The sequence below is a fragment of the Dipodomys merriami genome, unplaced genomic scaffold, assembly GCF_024711535.1.
Source record: "Dipodomys merriami isolate MVZ:Mamm:240054 unplaced genomic scaffold, mDipMer1.0.p SCAF_41, whole genome shotgun sequence".
NCBI lineage: Eukaryota > Metazoa > Chordata > Mammalia > Rodentia > Heteromyidae > Dipodomys > Dipodomys merriami.
Genome location: NW_027205715.1, coordinates 12,825,896 through 12,844,562, shown reverse-complemented (window position 1 = coordinate 12,844,562; position 18,667 = coordinate 12,825,896). Strand labels below are relative to the sequence as shown.

Here is an 18,667-nt window from a genome sequence, read left to right as displayed (position 1 = left end):
TTGAGATACACTCATCCCACACCTCTGCCACTGGGTAGCACTACCATGCTTCACCTCTGTGCCTTTTTTGGGGGGGGGGAAGGGGAGGGGATTGGTAGGTCCGGAGGTTTGAACTGAGCCTGATCGCTGTCCCTGAGCCTCTCTGTGCTCAAGGCTAGCCGCACTACATGAGCCACGGTCTCACTTCTGGCTTGTTCTTAGTTTTATTAGAGATGAGTCTCAAGGGGACTTTCCTGCCCCAGGCTGGCTTCAAACTGCTATCCTCAGATCTCAGCCTCCCGAGTAGTTAGGATTACCAGAGTGTTCTTCCACTGGGGGCTTGAACTCAGGGCTTCATGTTCTTGCTTAGCTGTTTTTGCTACCACTTCAACCACAGTTCTACTTCCAATGTTTTGTTGGCTAATTGGAGATAAGAGTCTCTTGGAGTTTTCTGCTGAGCTGGCTTTGAACTATGATCCTTAGATCTCAGCCTTTTGCGTAGCTGGAATTATAGGTATGAGCTACCAATGCCTGATTGATAGTTAATTTTTAAATTTATTTTTGTTGGTCATGGGTCTTGAACTCGGCCTGGGCGCTGTCCCTGTATTCTTTTGCTCAAAACTAACACTCTACCACTTTGAGCCACAGCTTCACTTCCAGTTTTCTGGTGTTAACTGGAGATAAGAGTCTCTTGGACTTTCCTACCCAGGCTGGCTTTGAACCATAATCCTCAGATCTCAGCCTCCTGAGTAGCTAGGATTACAGGCATGAGCCACAGTGCCTGGCTAATTTTTTTTAAATACCAAAAAGATTCAAGGTTGCCAATAGTTGTTTTATGTTTCAGGAAAGAGAAATAAAGTTAGAAATATATTATAAAACATCAAAGATACCAACAGACATGACAACAGAACTAAGATGCTAGATGGTAACAAGCACCAGAATGCAGGCAAATGATTACAAAGTACTTGAACGGACACTGGTCCACAGAAGATATATTAACAAGCCCATGAAAAGAGGCCCAACACTACTAACCATCAGACAAATGCAAAACAAAACTGTCATGAAATACCACCTTCCAACTGTCAGAAAGGTGCCTATCAGGAAATAACAAAGGCTGGCAAAGATGTGGAAAAGGTAGACTACTTGTACACGAGTAGTGGAAATGTAAAATGAGATAGCTATGGACTGATGTCTTAAAAAATTAAAAATAGAATTACCATACAATGCATCAATTCCACTCCTGCATATATACCCCAAATTAAAAGCAGAGTTTCAAAGAGGTGCTGTATACTCATGTTCATAGCAGCAGTGAGAATGCAGAAATGCCCAACAGATAAATGAACAAACAAACTGTAGTATGTACATATAATGGGTTATTATTCAGCCTTAAAAAGGCCAATCTGGACTACATAGTAAAACTCTATCTTGAAATAAAATAAGGGGCTGGAGTTATAGTTTAGTGACAGAGCACTTAACCCAGAATACGTAAGGCCCAGGTTTAATCCCCAATACAGGGATGTTTGTGGGTACAGTGGCTCATGTCTGTAATCCCAGCTGCTCAGGAGGCAGCAATCAGGATTGCAATTTAAGGCCAGCCTAGGCAAATAGCTCACAAGACACTTCATCTCAACCAAGAGCCTGGAATGGTGGGACACACCTGTCACCCCATTGCAGGAAGCATAAGCAAGAGGATTGGGGTCCAGGAAGTAATGTAAGATCCTATATGAAAAAATAAACAAAAAAGGCCAAGGCATGGTTAATATGGTAGAGTGGCACCCTAAGGAGGTGAGTCCCTCAGCTCAAACCCCTTATACCAAAAAGAAAAGGAGGGCTGAGAATGTGGCTTAGTGGTAGAGTGCTTGCCTAGCATGCATGAAGCCCTGGGTTTGATTCCTCAGTACCACATACACAGAAAAAGCTGAGAGTGGCACTGCAGCTCAAGTGGTAAAGCACTTGAGGGACAGAGATCAAGGCACAGGACGGACCAAAAAAAAAAAAAAGAGGAGGAGGAGGAGGAAAGCAAGCAAAGAAAGAAAGAAGGTAGTCAGAGGCTGGGAAGGTGGCTCAGTGGTAGAGCACTTGCCTTGCATGCTCGAGGCCCTGGGTTCTATTCCTCAGCACCACATTAAAAAAAAGCCGGAAGTGGCGCTGAGGCTCAAGTGGTAGAGCACTAGCCTCGAGCTGAAGAGCTGAGGGAAAGCGCACAGGCCCAGAGTTCAGGCCCCACAACCGGACCCAAAAAAAAAAAAAAAGAAGGTAGTCAATCATAAAGATAGAAAGTAAAATGCTCATTGCCTGGGCTGGAGGAGAACTAAAAATGGGAAGTTACTGTTTAATGGGTTCAGAGTTTCTACATGATGAAAACATTTTTGGAGCCAGGTGTGAGAGCATACTCCTGTAATCCTCAGCACTCGAGGCCTTCACAGTGGTGCAAAGCCATCCTCAACTGAACAGAAAAACCTGTCAAAAAAATTTCTGGAAGCCGGGCGCCGGTGGCTCACGCCTGAATCCTAGCTACTCAGGAGTCTGAGATCTGAGGATCACGGTTCAAAGCCCGGGTAGGAAAGTCTGTGAGACTCTTATCTCCAATAAACCACTAGAAAACCAGAAGTGGCGCTGTGGCTCAAGCGGTAGAGCGCTAGCCTTGAACTGAAGAGTGCTGGGAAGGTGCCCAAGCTCAGAGTTCAAGCCCCACAACCGACAAAAACAAAAAACAAAACAAAAAAAATTCTGGAGATGGATAGTGGTAACAGTTGCACATTATAAATATATTTAATACCACTGAACTATATACCTATGATCTGTTTTCTTTTGTGTATTTTACACAACAGAAAAACCATTTGATAAATGAGTCCCTGAGTTCATGACAATGCTCAAAAGTTGCAAGTATTAGACAATGTGACTAGGCAATCTCAGCACCTGGGAGGTTGGGCTGAAGAATCCCGAGTTCAAGGCCAACCTGAGCTAGAGTAGAAAACCTCTCTCTCAAAAAAAAACCCCAAAACACCAAAGTCAAATTGTATGTTTCCATCTGAATCAGCTACTCATACAGGCCTGGACTAGAGGAAAGTGGGCTTTGGACTATGGTGCCTGAGCTACCCAAGAGTCAGAAGGACCTGCATTACAGGTATTGACCCAGGTCCCAGGGCAGACTGTAGGGAAATATGCTGAGGTCATGGCTTTGTGAAATGGACTCTTCTTCACTAGGAGAGGGGCCTTGTGGATACCAAGTCTGAGTCACCCTCCAAGAAGGCCCGCTATTTGTAAACATCTCTTTAAATGGAAGGAAGCTCTCAGACCTTTTGTGTTTCCAGAAAGCCCTCAATGCCCAGGACAGTGGGAGGGCAAAAACTGGGCTTTCCAGATCAGGCAAGAAGGTTCTACCCTCACAAGCCTTATGAGCACCCCGGATCCCCACTGGGGACTCAAGTGCCAAAAAGTCCTCCTGTTCTTCACTTCTGAAATATGTACCTCTGCCTAATAATATGTACCGATACTGGGGTGAGGTCTCTCTTGCAGTCTAGTTTTATTTGAAACATTTTAGACTAAGAAAAAAATTGAAGCTGGGTGCTGGTAACTCATGTCTATAATCCTAGCTACTCAGGAGGGTGAAATCTGAGCATTGTGGTTCAAGGCCAGACTGGAAAGACATTCTTTGGTTGTTGTTGTTGTTGTTTGTTGTTGTTTTGTCATGGGGCTTGAACTCTGGGCCTGGGCACTGTCCCTGTGCTCTTCAACTCAAGGTGAAAGCTCTACCACTTGACCCACAGAGCCATTTCCAGTTTTCTGGAAATTGGAGATATGAGTCTCACAGACATTCCTGCCCAGGCTGGCTTTGAACCACGATCCTTAGATCTCAGCTTCCTGAGTAGCTAGGCTGATAGGTGTAAGCCACTGGTGCCAGGCTGGAGAGACAAATTCATGAGATTATGATCTCCAATTAGCCTGCAAAGAGCTGTAAGTGGAGGTGTGGCTCAATTGGTGTGACTCAAGCACCAGCTTGAGTGAGAAAATTGAGCAAGAGCACAAAGCTTGGAGCTCAAGCCCCAGTTATGGCAAAGGAAAGGGGAGGCAGAGGATGGGAAACAGAAGGGTGGAAAGAGAAAAGAAAATCAAGAAAATAACTGAGGATATAACAAAAAGAGGGGAAGAGGTAATTGGGACCCAAGAGGAAAGCTGTGCTGGAAATCACTGCATTAGTCTATATAGCAAAACTATGTAATGGTAGTAATCGAAACATTTAGTCACTTTTTTTTCTTTTTAGAATAAGCTTCTACAAAAAGGGCCGAAGTCACATACAAGTACAAGGGCAGGAGGCAGGAGTTAGAAATAGGATAGGACAAGAGACAGGTGCTCACAGGTGTCCGCTGCAAAGCAGGTAGCAGGAGATTCTGGCAGGGCTAGGCTGGTTCGGCAAGGGCCTGTGAGGACTTCAAAGTTTATCTGGAGTGATCCAAAAGCAAATACATCAACAATGGTTGCCTCCAGAAGGGGATCAGAGTGAGCAAGAAACTGTGAGTGAAGGAGACCTTTGTGTCTGTGAATTTGAACTTTTAAAATAAAGGCACAGCCAGACAAAATGGTACATGCCTGTAATCCCAGAATTACACAGTAGAGGCAGGAGGATCCCCCCATTCAAGGCCAGCCTGGACAGGTATTAAAAGTTTCAAGTCAGCTTGGACTAGCCAATGAGATACTGTCTTTAAGAAAAAGTTCATGCTGGGTGCCTGTGGCTCATGCTTATAATCCTTGCTACTCAGGAGGCTAAGATCTGAGGATCGCAGTTCAACGCCAACCCAGGCAAGAAAGGCTGAAACTCTTATCTCCAATAGACTACTCAAAAAAAAGCCAGAAGTGACTCTCTACTTGAGCAAAAAAGAAGCTCAGGGACAGTGCCCAGGACCAGAGTTTGAGCTTCAGGACCAGTTTAAAGAAAAAAGAGAAAAAAAAAAGCTCATGATCAACAATATCATTTCTAGAAATGATATTGATATCCACACCTCCCAGAAGTAGGGCCAGCTTGGTAATGGCACATATGCTTCTCAAACTCACAAGGGGGCCAGGGAACTTGCCTTGGTCTGGGCCTAGAGGGTCCACAGGGCTCCAAGGCCCATGGCCTGGAGGGCAGTGAGTGGGCAGACAAGCCACACCGACACTACCCACAGCTGCTGATTGTTTATTGCACAAGAAACTGGCAATACCAAGGCAGGGCGGGCATTACAAAACAGTCCATCAACCAATCCAGTGGTGCTGCTGCAGGGCATTCCACAAACACTTCAGTTATATACATGTATGCACGCACACATACGAACACACGTGAACAACCTCGCTGGCAGCTCCCACACAGCCCCCAGCCCCCAGGCCCTTGCGGTGACTCGTGCAGAGCAAGTACAATGAGTGATCAAAGGAAGGGCTGCACTGCAGCAAGCCGGCCACTCAAATCACTGCAGCCTGGGTGGGTGCGGACTGAGCCTCCCTACACAGGGGAAGGACTGGATGTAGAGGAAAGACCATCCTCAGAAGGTGTCAGGGACTGGCTGGAGAACCCGCCCAGGGCCCAGGAGGCTGGTCTGCAGCCTCACAGCCCTGGGAACCTGGACTAGGGAGCACCCAAGCAGAACTTGCACAACTAGATGTCAATCAGGGGCTGCGTCCCCACAATGGAGGCTCATGGGAGTCAAATAAGCCAGGCCCTTGGGGCAGCTCCTGAGCTAGCCTTCTGCTAGTTTTCGGTGGTGTTATTTCCCACTGGCAGATAAAGACTCAAGTCTATACAGCCTCAGCTGGCCAGGATGCCTCCATTCTAAGCTAGGGACTGACAGCTGCTGCAGCTCCGGAGGTTCTCAGAGATGACCCCCAGGCCCACCTGCCCCTTGCCGGGGCCCCGCCTGGGTGACTGCATGAAGCAAAGGGAATCCTAGTGAAGGCGCAAATGTGATGAGCTCAGGGCCTTGGCTGCTGGGCAGCCAAGCCTCCAGGTGAGGCCTACTGAGCTCACAGAACGGCTAAGCTGGTTCCTGAGAGAAGGGACAGATGGGAAAACTGGACCGATGGGGCTGGGTCCCCTTGAGGCCTCAGGACACCCGAGGTACCAGCTCCTTGACAGAAAGGGACAGCAGCATACCAAAAACAAAGCAGGAAACAACCCTAAACACAAACACTTCAAGTTTCTGTAGAAGGCCAGCCTGAGGGAGTTCGTCATTTCCCTCCTGGGGATCCCTGTGGTGTGTGGCTCACCCAGTCCTTGGCTGGCAAGAGACGAGCTGGCCACACCAAGAATTGGGGGAACCAAGTCCACTGCTGAGCCTCTGTGGCTACGGCCTGCCTGGGAGGGAAGCGAAGCTGCCTCCATGCAGTTTCTCCCTCAGACCTGCATTTCAGACAGACCTGGGAAGTTGTAGCTAAGCACAAACTCCCATGCCCGCAAAGACCCTCGGCTTTCTCACTCCAGGGCAGCCATCCCAAGTGGCTGATCTCGCCTAAGCACGCACTCTACACAGCCCAGGCTTTTGTCCTAGGGGTAGTTCTGAAGACAGGGTCAACCCTCAGACTTTGCAGTGGGTGATGGGGCCAAAGGTGACTAGGGGCTTTATTCCAGACTGCCACCAGCAGGCAGGAGGGAGGGCTACAACCGCCTCCTGGCTCTTCTGTCACCAACGTGATGAAAGCAAGGTCCCACGCAGGGCCACCATCCATGGGGGCCTCCTGAGGGCTGCGTGGCCAGTGACCTCTCGGGCAGGGAGGACTTGGGACTACATGTGCACTGAGGGGTATGGGAGGGACCGCCGCAGTTACTCCTGTCCGAAGCCCTCAGTCTCCTCAATGGCATACAGCAGCTTCTCTTTCAGCTGTTCATAGCTCTTGTAGGGTGGGAGATCCAGGCGGTTGAAGCTGTCAGGATGGGAGAGAACGGTGCACATTAGGAGGTCAGGGCCCTAGGGCACTACCACATCAGCCCTCCATGATTTAGGCCCTAGACCCTGAAGGCATCTGTGGAAGGTACAGGACCCTATAAAAATGGCGAGGGACTAGGGGCCCTTGGCACAGTAGCTCTGCCTACTGCAAGTGTTCTGTTTCAATGGAACAAGACGTAGGTCAGAGGCTGGGGGAGAGGTGATCTGTCACAGCCCCACTTCTCCCGCCTGACACCCCAGGGCCGTGCAAGTGTCATTCTCAGAGCCTAGGCCCCAGTTGCCCTCCTCACTGGACTGGGAGGAACCCGTCGGATCCATGCAGCTCCACCACATCCCACCCAAAGAAGGCTTACCAGGTATGGCTTCTGGGCAGCCATGTTTCCTTGCCAACCTTGTCAATGCAGAACTTCTGTGGGCCATTGCTCCCTGTTATCCAAGGTGAGAGCACATCTTCCGTCAGCCTTTCCCATGGCACAGCCCGCATGCAGCTCTTCCCCACCATTGGCTTGCTCGCTTTCAGAAAGACGCCAGGTCCCACCCTCCTCTCCAACCATCCTGACCCCCAGCCAGGGGGGCAGCAGGACAAAGAAAACGTACCAATGAGCTCGGCAAATCCCCCAACAGGCAGGCGGCAGGTTCCTGTAACGAACTGCAGGAGGCGGATCCTCTTCTCATTGTCCATCTCCTTCACCACCTGCGACCCCAACAAGCCAAGGCAGTCAGGGGACACAGCTGGCCCAGGCGCCCACTGGGCAGGGGATGACAGCTACCAACCCGGGAAGCCTCAACCTCTACCTGAACCGCTACGAGGTATGACCAACAACAACTGTACTTCCTGCCTGCAGGCCTCCCTAGGTCCTTACCAGCTGGCCCCAGGCTGATCTCCACACACACTGGCCCCAGCCCAGCCCCCTTTCTGTCCAGAGCCAGGCTGAGCCTCTCCTGCAAGTTGGGGGAGTTGAGGAGACTGTCCGAGAGTGTCCAGGTTCTTGAGCCCGAGGTCTAATGAAGTCCCATTTCCTTGAGGTCACTCTAAAATGTCCTCTGCCAAGACCAGTCCCCAGCCCAGCAGGAGGGGACCCAGCACCCACCTGCCAGAACCACTGGATCTGCTTGCTGTTCTTGGTGTAGTGCCGGTAGATGGTGTTCTTCTGCCAGTCACTCATGTCTATCTCCTGCATGCCGCACAGCATCAGCTGCAGGGACGGAGGAGTCAGCGACCCCAGCAATAACCCCACCTCTGGGGTGGGGTTATAGCAGTTTAAGTCCTATGGGTAACACATGTCCCTGCACTCTCCACCCATGTGTCCCAGGGAAGTGGGGGCTGAGGACCCCAGTGACAACCACCCGCCCTACCACACCAGGCAGCCAAAGGTTGGGGGGGCGGGGGGGGAGTTGACTAGGGAGTTTCTGTGATTACCCCTGAAGCAGGGACTCGGGGTTCCTGCCTTCAACACGCACCTCCAGCTCTTTTTCATCAAAGTAGCGCAACCACTCAAGTGGGGCTACCTCGTTGAAGCCATCCAAGAAGGCTCTGGTCTGCTCTTCCACACCACGTGTGAAACGCCAATCAGTCAGCAACCTAGAACCAAAGAGCAGACACAGGTGGAGCCTGGGACACCTGGCCTGGCTGCCTTCCTACCTGTGTAGTGAACAAATCCACTGAGTCATTTGGGATACTCAAACTATGGCCTTAGACCAGACCCCAGAAACGTCTCTGTGACATGGAGATATGCCCCATTCCCATACTACCTCCTCCTCGCACTTTTCCCACCATCACTCATTGAACCTTAGCTGTTCAGCAGTGTGGGCAGGAAAGCCTAGGCCAAAGGCCTGAAGAAGATGTGTGGAGGTGTGCACACCAGCACCCAACAGATAGCGGACTTAAGCAAGTAAGACACAGAAATTCCCTGTTGGGAAAGAGATGGTGATATCTAAGTAAGTTCCCTCAGCTGGGAAGCCTCCCTCACACAGAAAGGTAAGCAAGGGCCAGAGGCTGTGGCTCCCCTAGCTCATGTCATTACATGGCCAGCCATGGACCACCAGCCCAGGTGAGTGCAACTGAGAGGCTCCTGCAATCTGTGCTGACCTATGGGCCCCAGAGACAAGAGTAGAAACCCATTCTCAGGGACCTGCTGGGTCCCTCCCTCCCCAACCCCTCCCATGACCTGAGACTCACATGATGTACTCTTCCTTGTTCTCCTCGGTCACTCGGATGCTCTCGCCACCTTCCTTCAGCTCATGAGTTGTCACCTTGCCCAGGATCTCCATGTCCTGGATAAAGAACAGCTCCAGGCCACATTCTTCTAGGTTGTTCTCTCTGGAGCACAGGAGGCCAAGGGGGAAGGTGTTCATCTTGTTGCCTATGAGGCACCAAAGACTCACAGATGGGCCTAGAATCCTGATCAGTGGCAGAGGACATCTCCTGATATAGGAGAGGACTCTGGACTCACCCTACAGTGCCTGGAAAGTCTCTCCACAAGCTCATAGAAAAGTCAGGTAAGTGTAAATGCTCAGAACCTCTCTGGCATAGGAGACTAAAACCGAGTACCCAGGTAGAGCCCTGTTCTCTGTCAGCTCAGAGCAAGCACAGGACTTACTTGATCCAGACAATGGAGTTGTAAAATTCAGGGTCAATGGACTCCAAGTCTTTCAGAGTTGGTCTCTTGTTGAGCATCCGCTTGTAGAAAGGGAGGGTGAAGCCTGTGTCAATGAACTTTCCATGGTACAATGCCTGAGGAAGGAAGAAGCAGGGTGTGAGGCAGGCAGGCAGGCAGGCTCTGAGCCAAAAGGCTGCTCCACTACCTTCCTTCCCTCCCCAGGGGGACTGTAAGCAGCCAGCTGTTTCGGGGACCAGGAAATAAGCATACTATTCTGTCTTGACGTGGACCCTGAGACACACTCTGATCCCATCCTGCTAGCCACAGAGATAAGGAGCAGGGCTGACCCACTGTGGCTGAGAATGCCCCCCAGGCTACTCCTAGTCAAGCAGAGGCCTGACTCATGCCCAAGGAAGACTTGTTCACAACAGCTCCAGGTGGCAGCCCTGATTCACTGGGTGCTCACAGCAGGTGGAGGAGGAAGCCAAAACAAAGCCAGTGTGGTAGAGAGTGAAACCTGGTGGCCAGGGGTAATAGTCTAGGGCTTCACTGGCCTGTCCTGGTTGCTGGGCCAGGCGGGTCTCCAGCCCACTTTCAGAGCCTGGAGCCTTGGCCAAGGACATCCAGATGATGGGAAGGACCATATTTAGTCACAAACCCTTAAGGACCTTATCCTCCCGAGAGGGGAAGGAGGATACTTTTGGGACTCCAGGAAAAGAAGCACAGCACAGTCAGCACAGCGGCGGCTATGGCCTCCACAGGCTCTCTTGCACATAACTGGATCTCCATTCCCACAAGATACCGTGGAAGACATGGCATGGTCTCCCTGTCCACAGTCATATTGGGTGCCTATATCTGGGTGCCTCCCCTAGGTTTTGCACCAGTCTAGTCTTCCCTCCACCCATGGATCATGACAGGCGGCAGCACCTTCCAGAGACTGGCAGGCAGCTATGGCTTTACTCAGCCCAGCCACCAACCCAGTACCCCACAGGGTGCACTTTTAACATTAGTGAAGCCTACTGCTCAGGGACCCTGGGATTCTACTCGTAAAGTGCTACACAATCACATGAGTAACCTGCAGTACTTCACAGTGGGTCACCGAGAAAGCTCTGGATTCTCTAGAACTATCTCTAGCTCTTCCCATTTTCAGGTGCAAACTTCTGCGGGGGAGACAGCGGGTGCCAGTATAGGAAGCGTGGCTCTCCCTGGGTGCTGCCTGGAGGGCTCAGGGGAAGAATATGTCCCCCTGGTATTCCAGGGGGAGGAAGGGAAAGGGAAGGAAGCACTCCTGGGACTTGGGGACTTCCAGGTTCCCCTTACCATAGCAATGAATCTGCCAATAAAGCGGAAGTAGGTGAGGTGGTCAGGGTTGATGGACGAGGCCGGGTTGATCTGCAGACAGTAATTGTTCTTGCCAGCATATTCAAATAAACAGTACATAGGGTTGAGCACCTCGTGGGACAAAAGGAAAAACCACTCTCTGTGAGGGAAGAGAGAAAAACAAGAGCAATAGATCCCTCCGTACACCTGCACAGAGATTGTGACTGCCGTGTGTCCCAGGGGGTCTGGGGACTGTTCCCAGACAAGCAGCTGGGTAGCAAGCCAGCTGGGCTCAGACTGAGGGTGAACTAAGACAGTGGCACTTGAGGATAATGCTCAGGAAAATTGTGAGTTCCAGGGCTGTGGCACATTCCAAGACTTTATGTCATCTGTGCAGCGCTTTGCATGACTAAGTTGCTCCTATTGTCCTTGGCCTCCAGGCATAACTGTGTAGGTTGTACACTACACAAGGGTACTAAGTTATACATTTCACACATTTGCACATTTATTGCTATAGTATTTCTATGCAGTTGCTGTATGACAGCAACCAACCTGCTTCCACTTTATCTGATGCGGCACGTAAATATATGGTAACATTCCCAATACCTGCACCATGAAAACTGTGCTGCGCATACCTCCAGATTCTAATCCTCACCAAGCAGCAATAGCACAGGCATCTCACTTCACTCACCATTGCCCTCCCTCACCATCTCCTTTCCCACGCTCCCCCGCATTCATCTGAACCCACACCCACACCTTAGCATCTATTTGCACCCCAGGTCCAAGCCTCAAGCCAGAATTCAGAGTCCTTTCAGGCTTGAGCTAAGTTGGCAGAGGACTGTTCCCAGTGGGGCGGGCCCTGGAGGCTGGGCTGTTTGTGGCTGGGTAGACGGAGTCCTTCGATGCAGAGGGTACCCCGGTATCCTGTCCGTGGTTCTACCCTGTGGTAGAACAGCATGATGTAACCTACCATAGGGTAAAACCACTGGCAGGACACAGAGAGAGACAAACAGGGCGGAGCCACACCAGAAGCCCACCAAGCAGAGCCTGGAGAGGAGTCACCACAGAAAAAAGAACAATCCATCCACAGGGCAACACAGAAGGCAACACCACCAGCAAACAGAGGGTGAGAAGAGGGGGAGCCCAACACCAAGCGAGGAGATAGCCCCACACCATGAGGTCAGCGGGCTGAGGTCACCGCAGCTGAGATGCTCCTTCTCTCTGTCGGGGCTATGGGCCTATTGGCGGAGGCTGCACTTTCTCGGGCAGCTTGTTAACTCCTGTGAGTACACCAGGCTGAGCACAGGATAGTGTCCTGGGCTCTTTTGGAGTCTAACAGCCATTTTGGTTTTCTTGGTCTCTGTACACATAAGAGCCCTTTATCACAGCACGGTTTATACATTCCATGATACCCATCTTCACCTGTCCTGGACCCCTTGGGATTAAAGGAGCCCTGGGATTGACTTTAAGGAAAACCCCAGGGGCCCCAATATTCAGCCACTGTCCACTGATACAACTGGACTGGTTGCTAAGACAGAAAAACAATAACATGTTGTCTGGTATAGAGCCATGGCCTTGTCCCCCAGGAGCCCTCTATCAACCCATTGCCCACTAACTAAGGGCTGGTGCCTGCTCCTGTGCCTACTGGGACCAGCCAGGAGGGTTAAATGTTCTGAGTGTCATCCCATGGCCTTCCGGAAGATGCAATGTGAGCAAGGAGGAGACACTTTCTGGCTCCTTCCCCCGTAGCCACTGGGTACAGCACATCCAACTGACATCCAAGCTCACCTGGCGATGCCACCATAGTCCAGGCCCTCCTCGCCACGCATGATGATATAGAGCCGGCGGCGCAGGTCATAGGGTTTCATGTTCATGATCTGAGGAAACAGGGTATCTGGCCAGCCTGCCACTGTCTCCAGGATGGCAGGTGAAGGATGGGGAGGTGGGAAAGAGACTCTAAGGTCTGTTCAAGAGACACATCACTGATGCCTGTGCCTTGGGAATTCCACAATATGGGTCTGACAGAGGATGCCTGTGACAGAGGGTAGGGCAATGGACCAAGGGCTTTTGCTGGCCCTGGATCTCTAACCTGTTGGAAAGAATCCTCAAAGAGTGTCTGCCTGGAAACGCTGATCTTCACGTGACTGGGTAGGGCATTTGACTGGAGAAAAAAAAAAAGACAAAAAACTCAAAACCTCACAGGGCATCTGTTCAATGGGTTTTCCTGTCTACATGAAAAGGCATCTCCCCCACTTTCCAGGAATGGAAGCTAGCTTCCTAGATACCTAGAGCAGGGTGAGAGAAACATGGTGCCTGTAGCTAGATTGCAGACATTCTAAGGGCTGGACCAGTAAATCAAATTAAGAGCATTCAACAGTCCCGGGACCCTGGGACCAGAACTCACATGGCAAAGGAAACGGAACTGGTGATACTTCCACCGGAAACTGCGGTCATAGGCACCAGGAGAACCTTGTTTCGTCCTGGAGAGAATAAATAACGCTCTGGAATTTGTGATTTCTCAAAAATGAACAACCTGTCTTTGTTAGCTGTAGGGAAAGCAGATGCTATGGGAATTTCAAGATGTAAAGTAAAAGCATAAAAGAAAGGAAATGACTACTACTAAGAACTCTGGAGAGTCAAGAGAAAATGTAGAATCAATGGCAGACCTCTTGCTTTTGGAGAAATATCTCTAAGTGCTATTCTGAATCAACAAGATAGCCCTTTCCTCTCCATTCCTTTGTAGTGACACCAACACTGGCCACTAGAGGGCAGTGAGCAGCATAACACATCTACTCTAGCCACCCAATGCTAAAGCTCCCCACCCTGAGCCAGCCTGACAGTTTGGGCCTGTGCTTACACTCACTGCTGCCACCTATGAAGGAAGGTCCTTACCCTGACTCAAACCCTGGGCGAGGATCCTTAAAGGTGGTGGTGCGGGTATTGTGGTCCACGAAGTACCGCACTCCCTCACTGGTATATTTCATCTCCCATCCTGGGGGCAAGGCTGGTTCCTGGATCATCCTGGAAGCACAAGGAGAAGTTAAAAGCTGGTCCCATCTCTGGACCTCCACTTAGGAGGCAGGGGTCCTCAAACTGCTGCTCTGTTGATCTCTGGGGTGGGCAGAGAGAAACCACTTACTAGGGCCAGGCTAAAGGCCAGCCCTGGACAAACGGTTCTAACCTGAGTGGCTGCTAGCAATTGTGAGCCACCAAGTTCCCTAGTCCTGCTTCTTATGAGGTGGGGTAGAAGTGACCTCCGCCTTTTGCAATCATATTGTCACAGTCAGTACAGACACTGCAGCCCCTACCAGTGGTTACTCCTTATTCACCAGGACTGTCTATTTAAGGAACCCCAATGCCATAGCCTAAGAATCTTGTAGAGATTCCCAATGTCAGCACTTGTAGAGTAAATGCAATTCAAAGCCACTTAGCCAATGAGCCCCTCTCAGCCTGAACTCTTACCCCTGGGTTCGAGGGTCTTCCCACTGAGTGGTGCGTGTGTTGTGGTTCACGTAATACACCCGTCCATTGTCCTGTCTCTTTTCTGCCATTGAAGAAGAAAGGAGAGAAAATAATCACATTCAAGCACCCTTCTCCTCAGCTCCTTTGGCCTGGGTGCTAGATGTGAATTTCTTTCCCTAGAGCCATGTTTAGGGACCAAAGCCTGGCTAACTCATGCTTGTCAAAAGAAAAACGAATGAAGAGACTTTCCCTGTTGCAGAGTGGGGAGAGATGCACACGTTTCTAACTTGTGGCTGTGGGAAGGGGAGCATGGCGGCTCTGAGTGGGACAGCCTGGCTAAACCAGCCAGCTGTGTTCAGCCAGGCTGATCCCTACCCACTCCACACACACACCCCACGCTAAGTCTTCCTTCAGCACCACAGGACAGGACATGGGGCAGGCCATCAGCTCCACATGGGTGGGAGGAAAATGGGGGCCAAGGCTCTTAAGCCCAATGAAGCCACCTTTCCTGGGAAGTTTTTGATGCTTTGAAGTTGTCCTGGAAACAAACAGTATTAATGGCTCTCCCCCTTTTATAACAATAGGATGACATTAAAGAAAGTGATAATAATTAGTTCCAGAAGCTCCGAGAAACCTAAAAAGTGAAAGGAAGGCCGAACTGAGGAGATCAGGCTCTTCCTGACAGAAGCAAGCTTGAATACTCCCAGGATCAGTCCAAGGTTTTTGTCTCCAACTCTCCCTTCCTGCTGTTTTATGGCTGGAATTTTATAAATACAGACATTACCTGTCAATCATACTTCAATGAAGATGAGAAATGAAATAAAAATAAAGACAAATGAGAGAAAGAACAGGAGGTAGATTCAACTATTACAAAGCGACCACCTCCTGCCCATGGATGCTACTGATCATAGAAGGCTGTCCTCCCCTGAGGTTCCTGAACGATGGCCACTCCTAGCCCAGGAGCTATGGCTGTGACCTACAGTGGCTCGGAGGCCTGGGCCACCATTCCTGGCATAGCCACAATGCTGAGGCCTCTTTACACTCATAAGCAGCCTTACTGCACACAAATTCAGTGTACGGGAACAACCATGGAGTCATCCCTGGAGTGGCAGAAAGAGACCTGGAAGCTCGGGGCAGGAGGAGCACTGGCAGGCTCATCGCTGCTGCCATGCTCCTCTGGCTATGGCAGGAGCTTCTCGGCCGCAGCCCTGAGGCTGCTAACACCAAGCCCAAACCAGTGGGATTGGCCTCTGAGCAGAATGTTCTTTTTGTACTTTTGGAACGTAACTGTTTTGTGGCTCTTTCTGATTGTTCATAAACAGCACGGACTCTTCTCTGTCCAGTTGTAATGTTTTCCCACTTAGTGCCTGGGACCCATTTACAAGTCTTGATAGCTGCTCTTTTTTTTTTTTTTTTTTTAAAGCAAAACTTCTACAGAAATAAACTCACTTGACTAGACTCCATCATCTGCCTCTGAAGAGCTAGAAACAAACTCCAGGTCCTGATCTTGATGTCGCTGGCTGCCAAACAGCCTTACAGATTCTTGTGAGGCCAGAGGTCCTTTCCCTGTCTACATGAGGATCCCAAGAGCATGTTTGATATGCTGCTCATCTTGGAGATACTAATAACCTTGTATTGGTCCAAGGAACCTGGCAGGTCACTTGCGTACACAGAGATTCCCTACCTGAAAGTCAAGAAATACATGGAAGCTAGGAGTACTGGCTATAAGTCTAGCTATTTGGGAGGCTGAGAGCAAGAGGATCATGGTTTGAGGCCAGTCTGGGCAAAAAGATTATAAGATCCCATCTTGATAGAAAAAGCTGGACATAATGTATCATCCCAGAGGCAAGAGTGAGACTCTACCTCAAAAACAGCCAGAGCTAAGAGGGCTCACTTGATAGAGCACCTGTCTAGCAAATGTGAGGTCCTGTTTTCAAACCCCAGTACCAAAGAAGAAAAAGAAGAGGAGGAGGAGGAGGAAGAAATAATTCTACCGAAAGGAAATGTACTCTTTATGTGACTTATGAAATGGTAACCCCTCTGTATATCACCCTTATAAAAACAATAAATAATGATGATGATGATGATGATGATATGTGGGAGATTTACTGATAACTCCCACTAGAAGAGAGTGTCTCCTAGCACTCTCGAATGCAGTGGGAACTCACCAGCTGAAGCTCTGTAGGTCCAGAGGAGTTGACAGAACCTCTAAAATTACTATAAGGGAGCAGCTGCCTGGACAGGCTCCAGCCCCCCAGCAGCACTTCTGCAGGCAGATGCCCATCCTACCACTGTCAGCATCTCAGGAGTTTCACCACTTCTGGGGGTGAGCACTCCCTGCCAAGTGAATACTGTCTGTGAACACCACTTACTGTTTTCTGCTGCCCCAACCAATAAACAAAACACACCACCCGCTGATTCCTGTGAAAACTGCCCCCTTCAGCACTCGGGGACTCTTGCCGGATTGGACGACATCCTACCCACCTCAGAGAACTGCAGAATGCGCCCATCTCACCATATCTAATGACACCTCTTTCATAGCTACTCCTTCCTAGAATAGCCATGAGGCCTATAATCTCTCCTAAGCCATGGGTGTCTATCCTTTAACTCATTCTTGGTGCATCACATCAACGACTTGGAATATGTGAGTGGTAGTAGCTACCAGTGGAAAGGACTGAGCATGATGCCATAGCCCTTAGAAGTGCTAACTAGCACTGCTGCCCTTTCACACTCACCGTCCAGTACAAACAGCTATGTGGCAAATACAAGAGGGGCTGCATTAGTCAAATTAAGCTGAAGTTCCCCAATATCTTAGCTGCAAAGAAAGATCTGTTAAGGTGCTCCCTTCCAGCCAGAATCACAAACCTGACAGAAGTCCATTTGGAAAACAGACAGGGGTCAAAAGACCTTGTCATGGGCTGGATTTCTGAGTTGACACCTTGAAACTTCCGACCAGAACCCAATAGTCCCACAATCTTTTTAGGGTCACATTCCTTTGCCATGGCCCAAGGAAGTCCCAACCTGCCAGCTCCACCATTTGTCATTGCTCTGACATGCAGAAGAAGGGAGAGAGGGGCATGGCTGATGCACCGCAGGCCTAGGGCACAGAACGGAAAAGGACGCAGTACTTACCCCAGCCAGGAGGGAGGGGGCCCAAGGGATCGTGGTCAGTCGAGGCGCTCGAAGACTAAACACAAGAAACACAGCAGAACACAGAGGTTAAAAAAAAAAAAGAAAAGAAAAAAAGCCACCAGTTAAAAATAAATCGATCAAAATAAAACACTAACAACTCACTTCCACATTTCAGCAGCAGGACCTTAGGTGGCACTACTCTTCTAAAGTCTTTGTTTAAAAACAACAAACAAATAAACAAACCCAGAAAAACAAAGAGCTCTGAAGAGGGCAGAGCCCAACTGGGTCTGGAGAAGTGTAGAGCGAGTCGGAGGAAGAGGTACTCGGAAGAAGGTGGGCCAGAGTGCTAGGGCAGGAGCAGGCGCAGGTATGGCAAGAGGGCTTGGGAACACAGGGCTGCCCCGCCAGCTCGCCGCCAGCTTCTGCTCAGCTCCTGCTCAGAGCATCCAAGGCAAATGAAATCCCCACCACCCCTAACTTTCTCCAAGAACCACACACGGGAGGGGAAAAAATACCACAGGCCTTTCCAATGAAATCATTCCCACAAGCCCTGCCCACACCCAGGGCTTCCTGGCTAGAGCTGGGCCCTCCTCCTTTCACCTCCCTCCTGGGTATACAGCATCCACCCAGACTGAGGGCACATTCATGCCCCGAGCCCCTCACCTCCCCCAGGAATGCTTTCCTTCCCCTGCACAAAGCACCTTTATTCTTCCCCTGCCTGAACCTGAAGTTGCTCAGTGTTCTGTGTTTGCCTGTCTGGGGAAGGTGAGCTGGGGGTGGGGTGGCAAGAGAGATGGGGAGAGGGAGAGGGGGAACAGGCTCCAGGACTTCAAGGTCACTGTTTGCATTAGAGTGCCCCCCACCCCTCCCCACCTAATTCTGCTTCAAGGTCCCTGGGGAAGGGCTTCAGTGGATGGAGAGTTCTCATATCCTTTGGGGAAGGGGAGGGGGGATGCTGTCAAAACCTTTTCATAGTTAAATAAAACAAGTATTGTTCTGCTCCTGCTTACTCCCCCCTCCCCGAAGCATTTTTATTACACTTACTAAAATTTAATCGTTATATTAAGGGATCAAGTTCTAAATGCAGACTTCAGGCTGCGGGGCTGGCCCCGTCTGGGAGTGATGGAGCCACACGCGGGACGGAGGATGAATGGGGCTCAGTCTCAGCTTGAGCAAACATTGGTGGAGTTTTTACTGCCAAGAGCTCCCTTCATAGCCCTCCCTCCACCCGCGAGTGAAAGAACAGAGAAACGTTCTTTC

The 18,667-nt window shown here is 50.2% G+C and overlaps 1 protein-coding gene across 1 annotated transcript in view; it reads right to left on the bottom strand.

The window, feature by feature from the left end:
- Positions 1 to 5,139: 5,139 nt before the first annotated feature.
- Positions 5,140 to 18,667, bottom strand: part of LOC138807063 (NEDD4-like E3 ubiquitin-protein ligase WWP2) — a 119,107-nt gene continuing 105,579 nt past the window's right edge. The window contains exons 11-24 of the mRNA XM_069992652.1: positions 17,408 to 17,462; positions 14,276 to 14,357; positions 13,706 to 13,834; positions 13,218 to 13,293; positions 12,903 to 12,974; positions 12,602 to 12,690; positions 10,814 to 10,973; positions 9,494 to 9,627; positions 9,073 to 9,213; positions 8,355 to 8,475; positions 7,985 to 8,089; positions 7,491 to 7,587; positions 7,247 to 7,319; positions 5,140 to 6,870 (exon numbers count right to left, since the gene is read on the bottom strand). Of these exons, the coding sequence (XP_069848753.1) occupies positions 6,771 to 6,870; positions 7,247 to 7,319; positions 7,491 to 7,587; positions 7,985 to 8,089; positions 8,355 to 8,475; positions 9,073 to 9,213; positions 9,494 to 9,627; positions 10,814 to 10,973; positions 12,602 to 12,690; positions 12,903 to 12,974; positions 13,218 to 13,293; positions 13,706 to 13,834; positions 14,276 to 14,357; positions 17,408 to 17,462 (1,434 nt within the window). The 3' untranslated portion in view covers positions 5,140 to 6,770. The remainder of the gene's footprint in view (positions 6,871 to 7,246; positions 7,320 to 7,490; positions 7,588 to 7,984; positions 8,090 to 8,354; positions 8,476 to 9,072; positions 9,214 to 9,493; positions 9,628 to 10,813; positions 10,974 to 12,601; positions 12,691 to 12,902; positions 12,975 to 13,217; positions 13,294 to 13,705; positions 13,835 to 14,275; positions 14,358 to 17,407; positions 17,463 to 18,667) is intronic.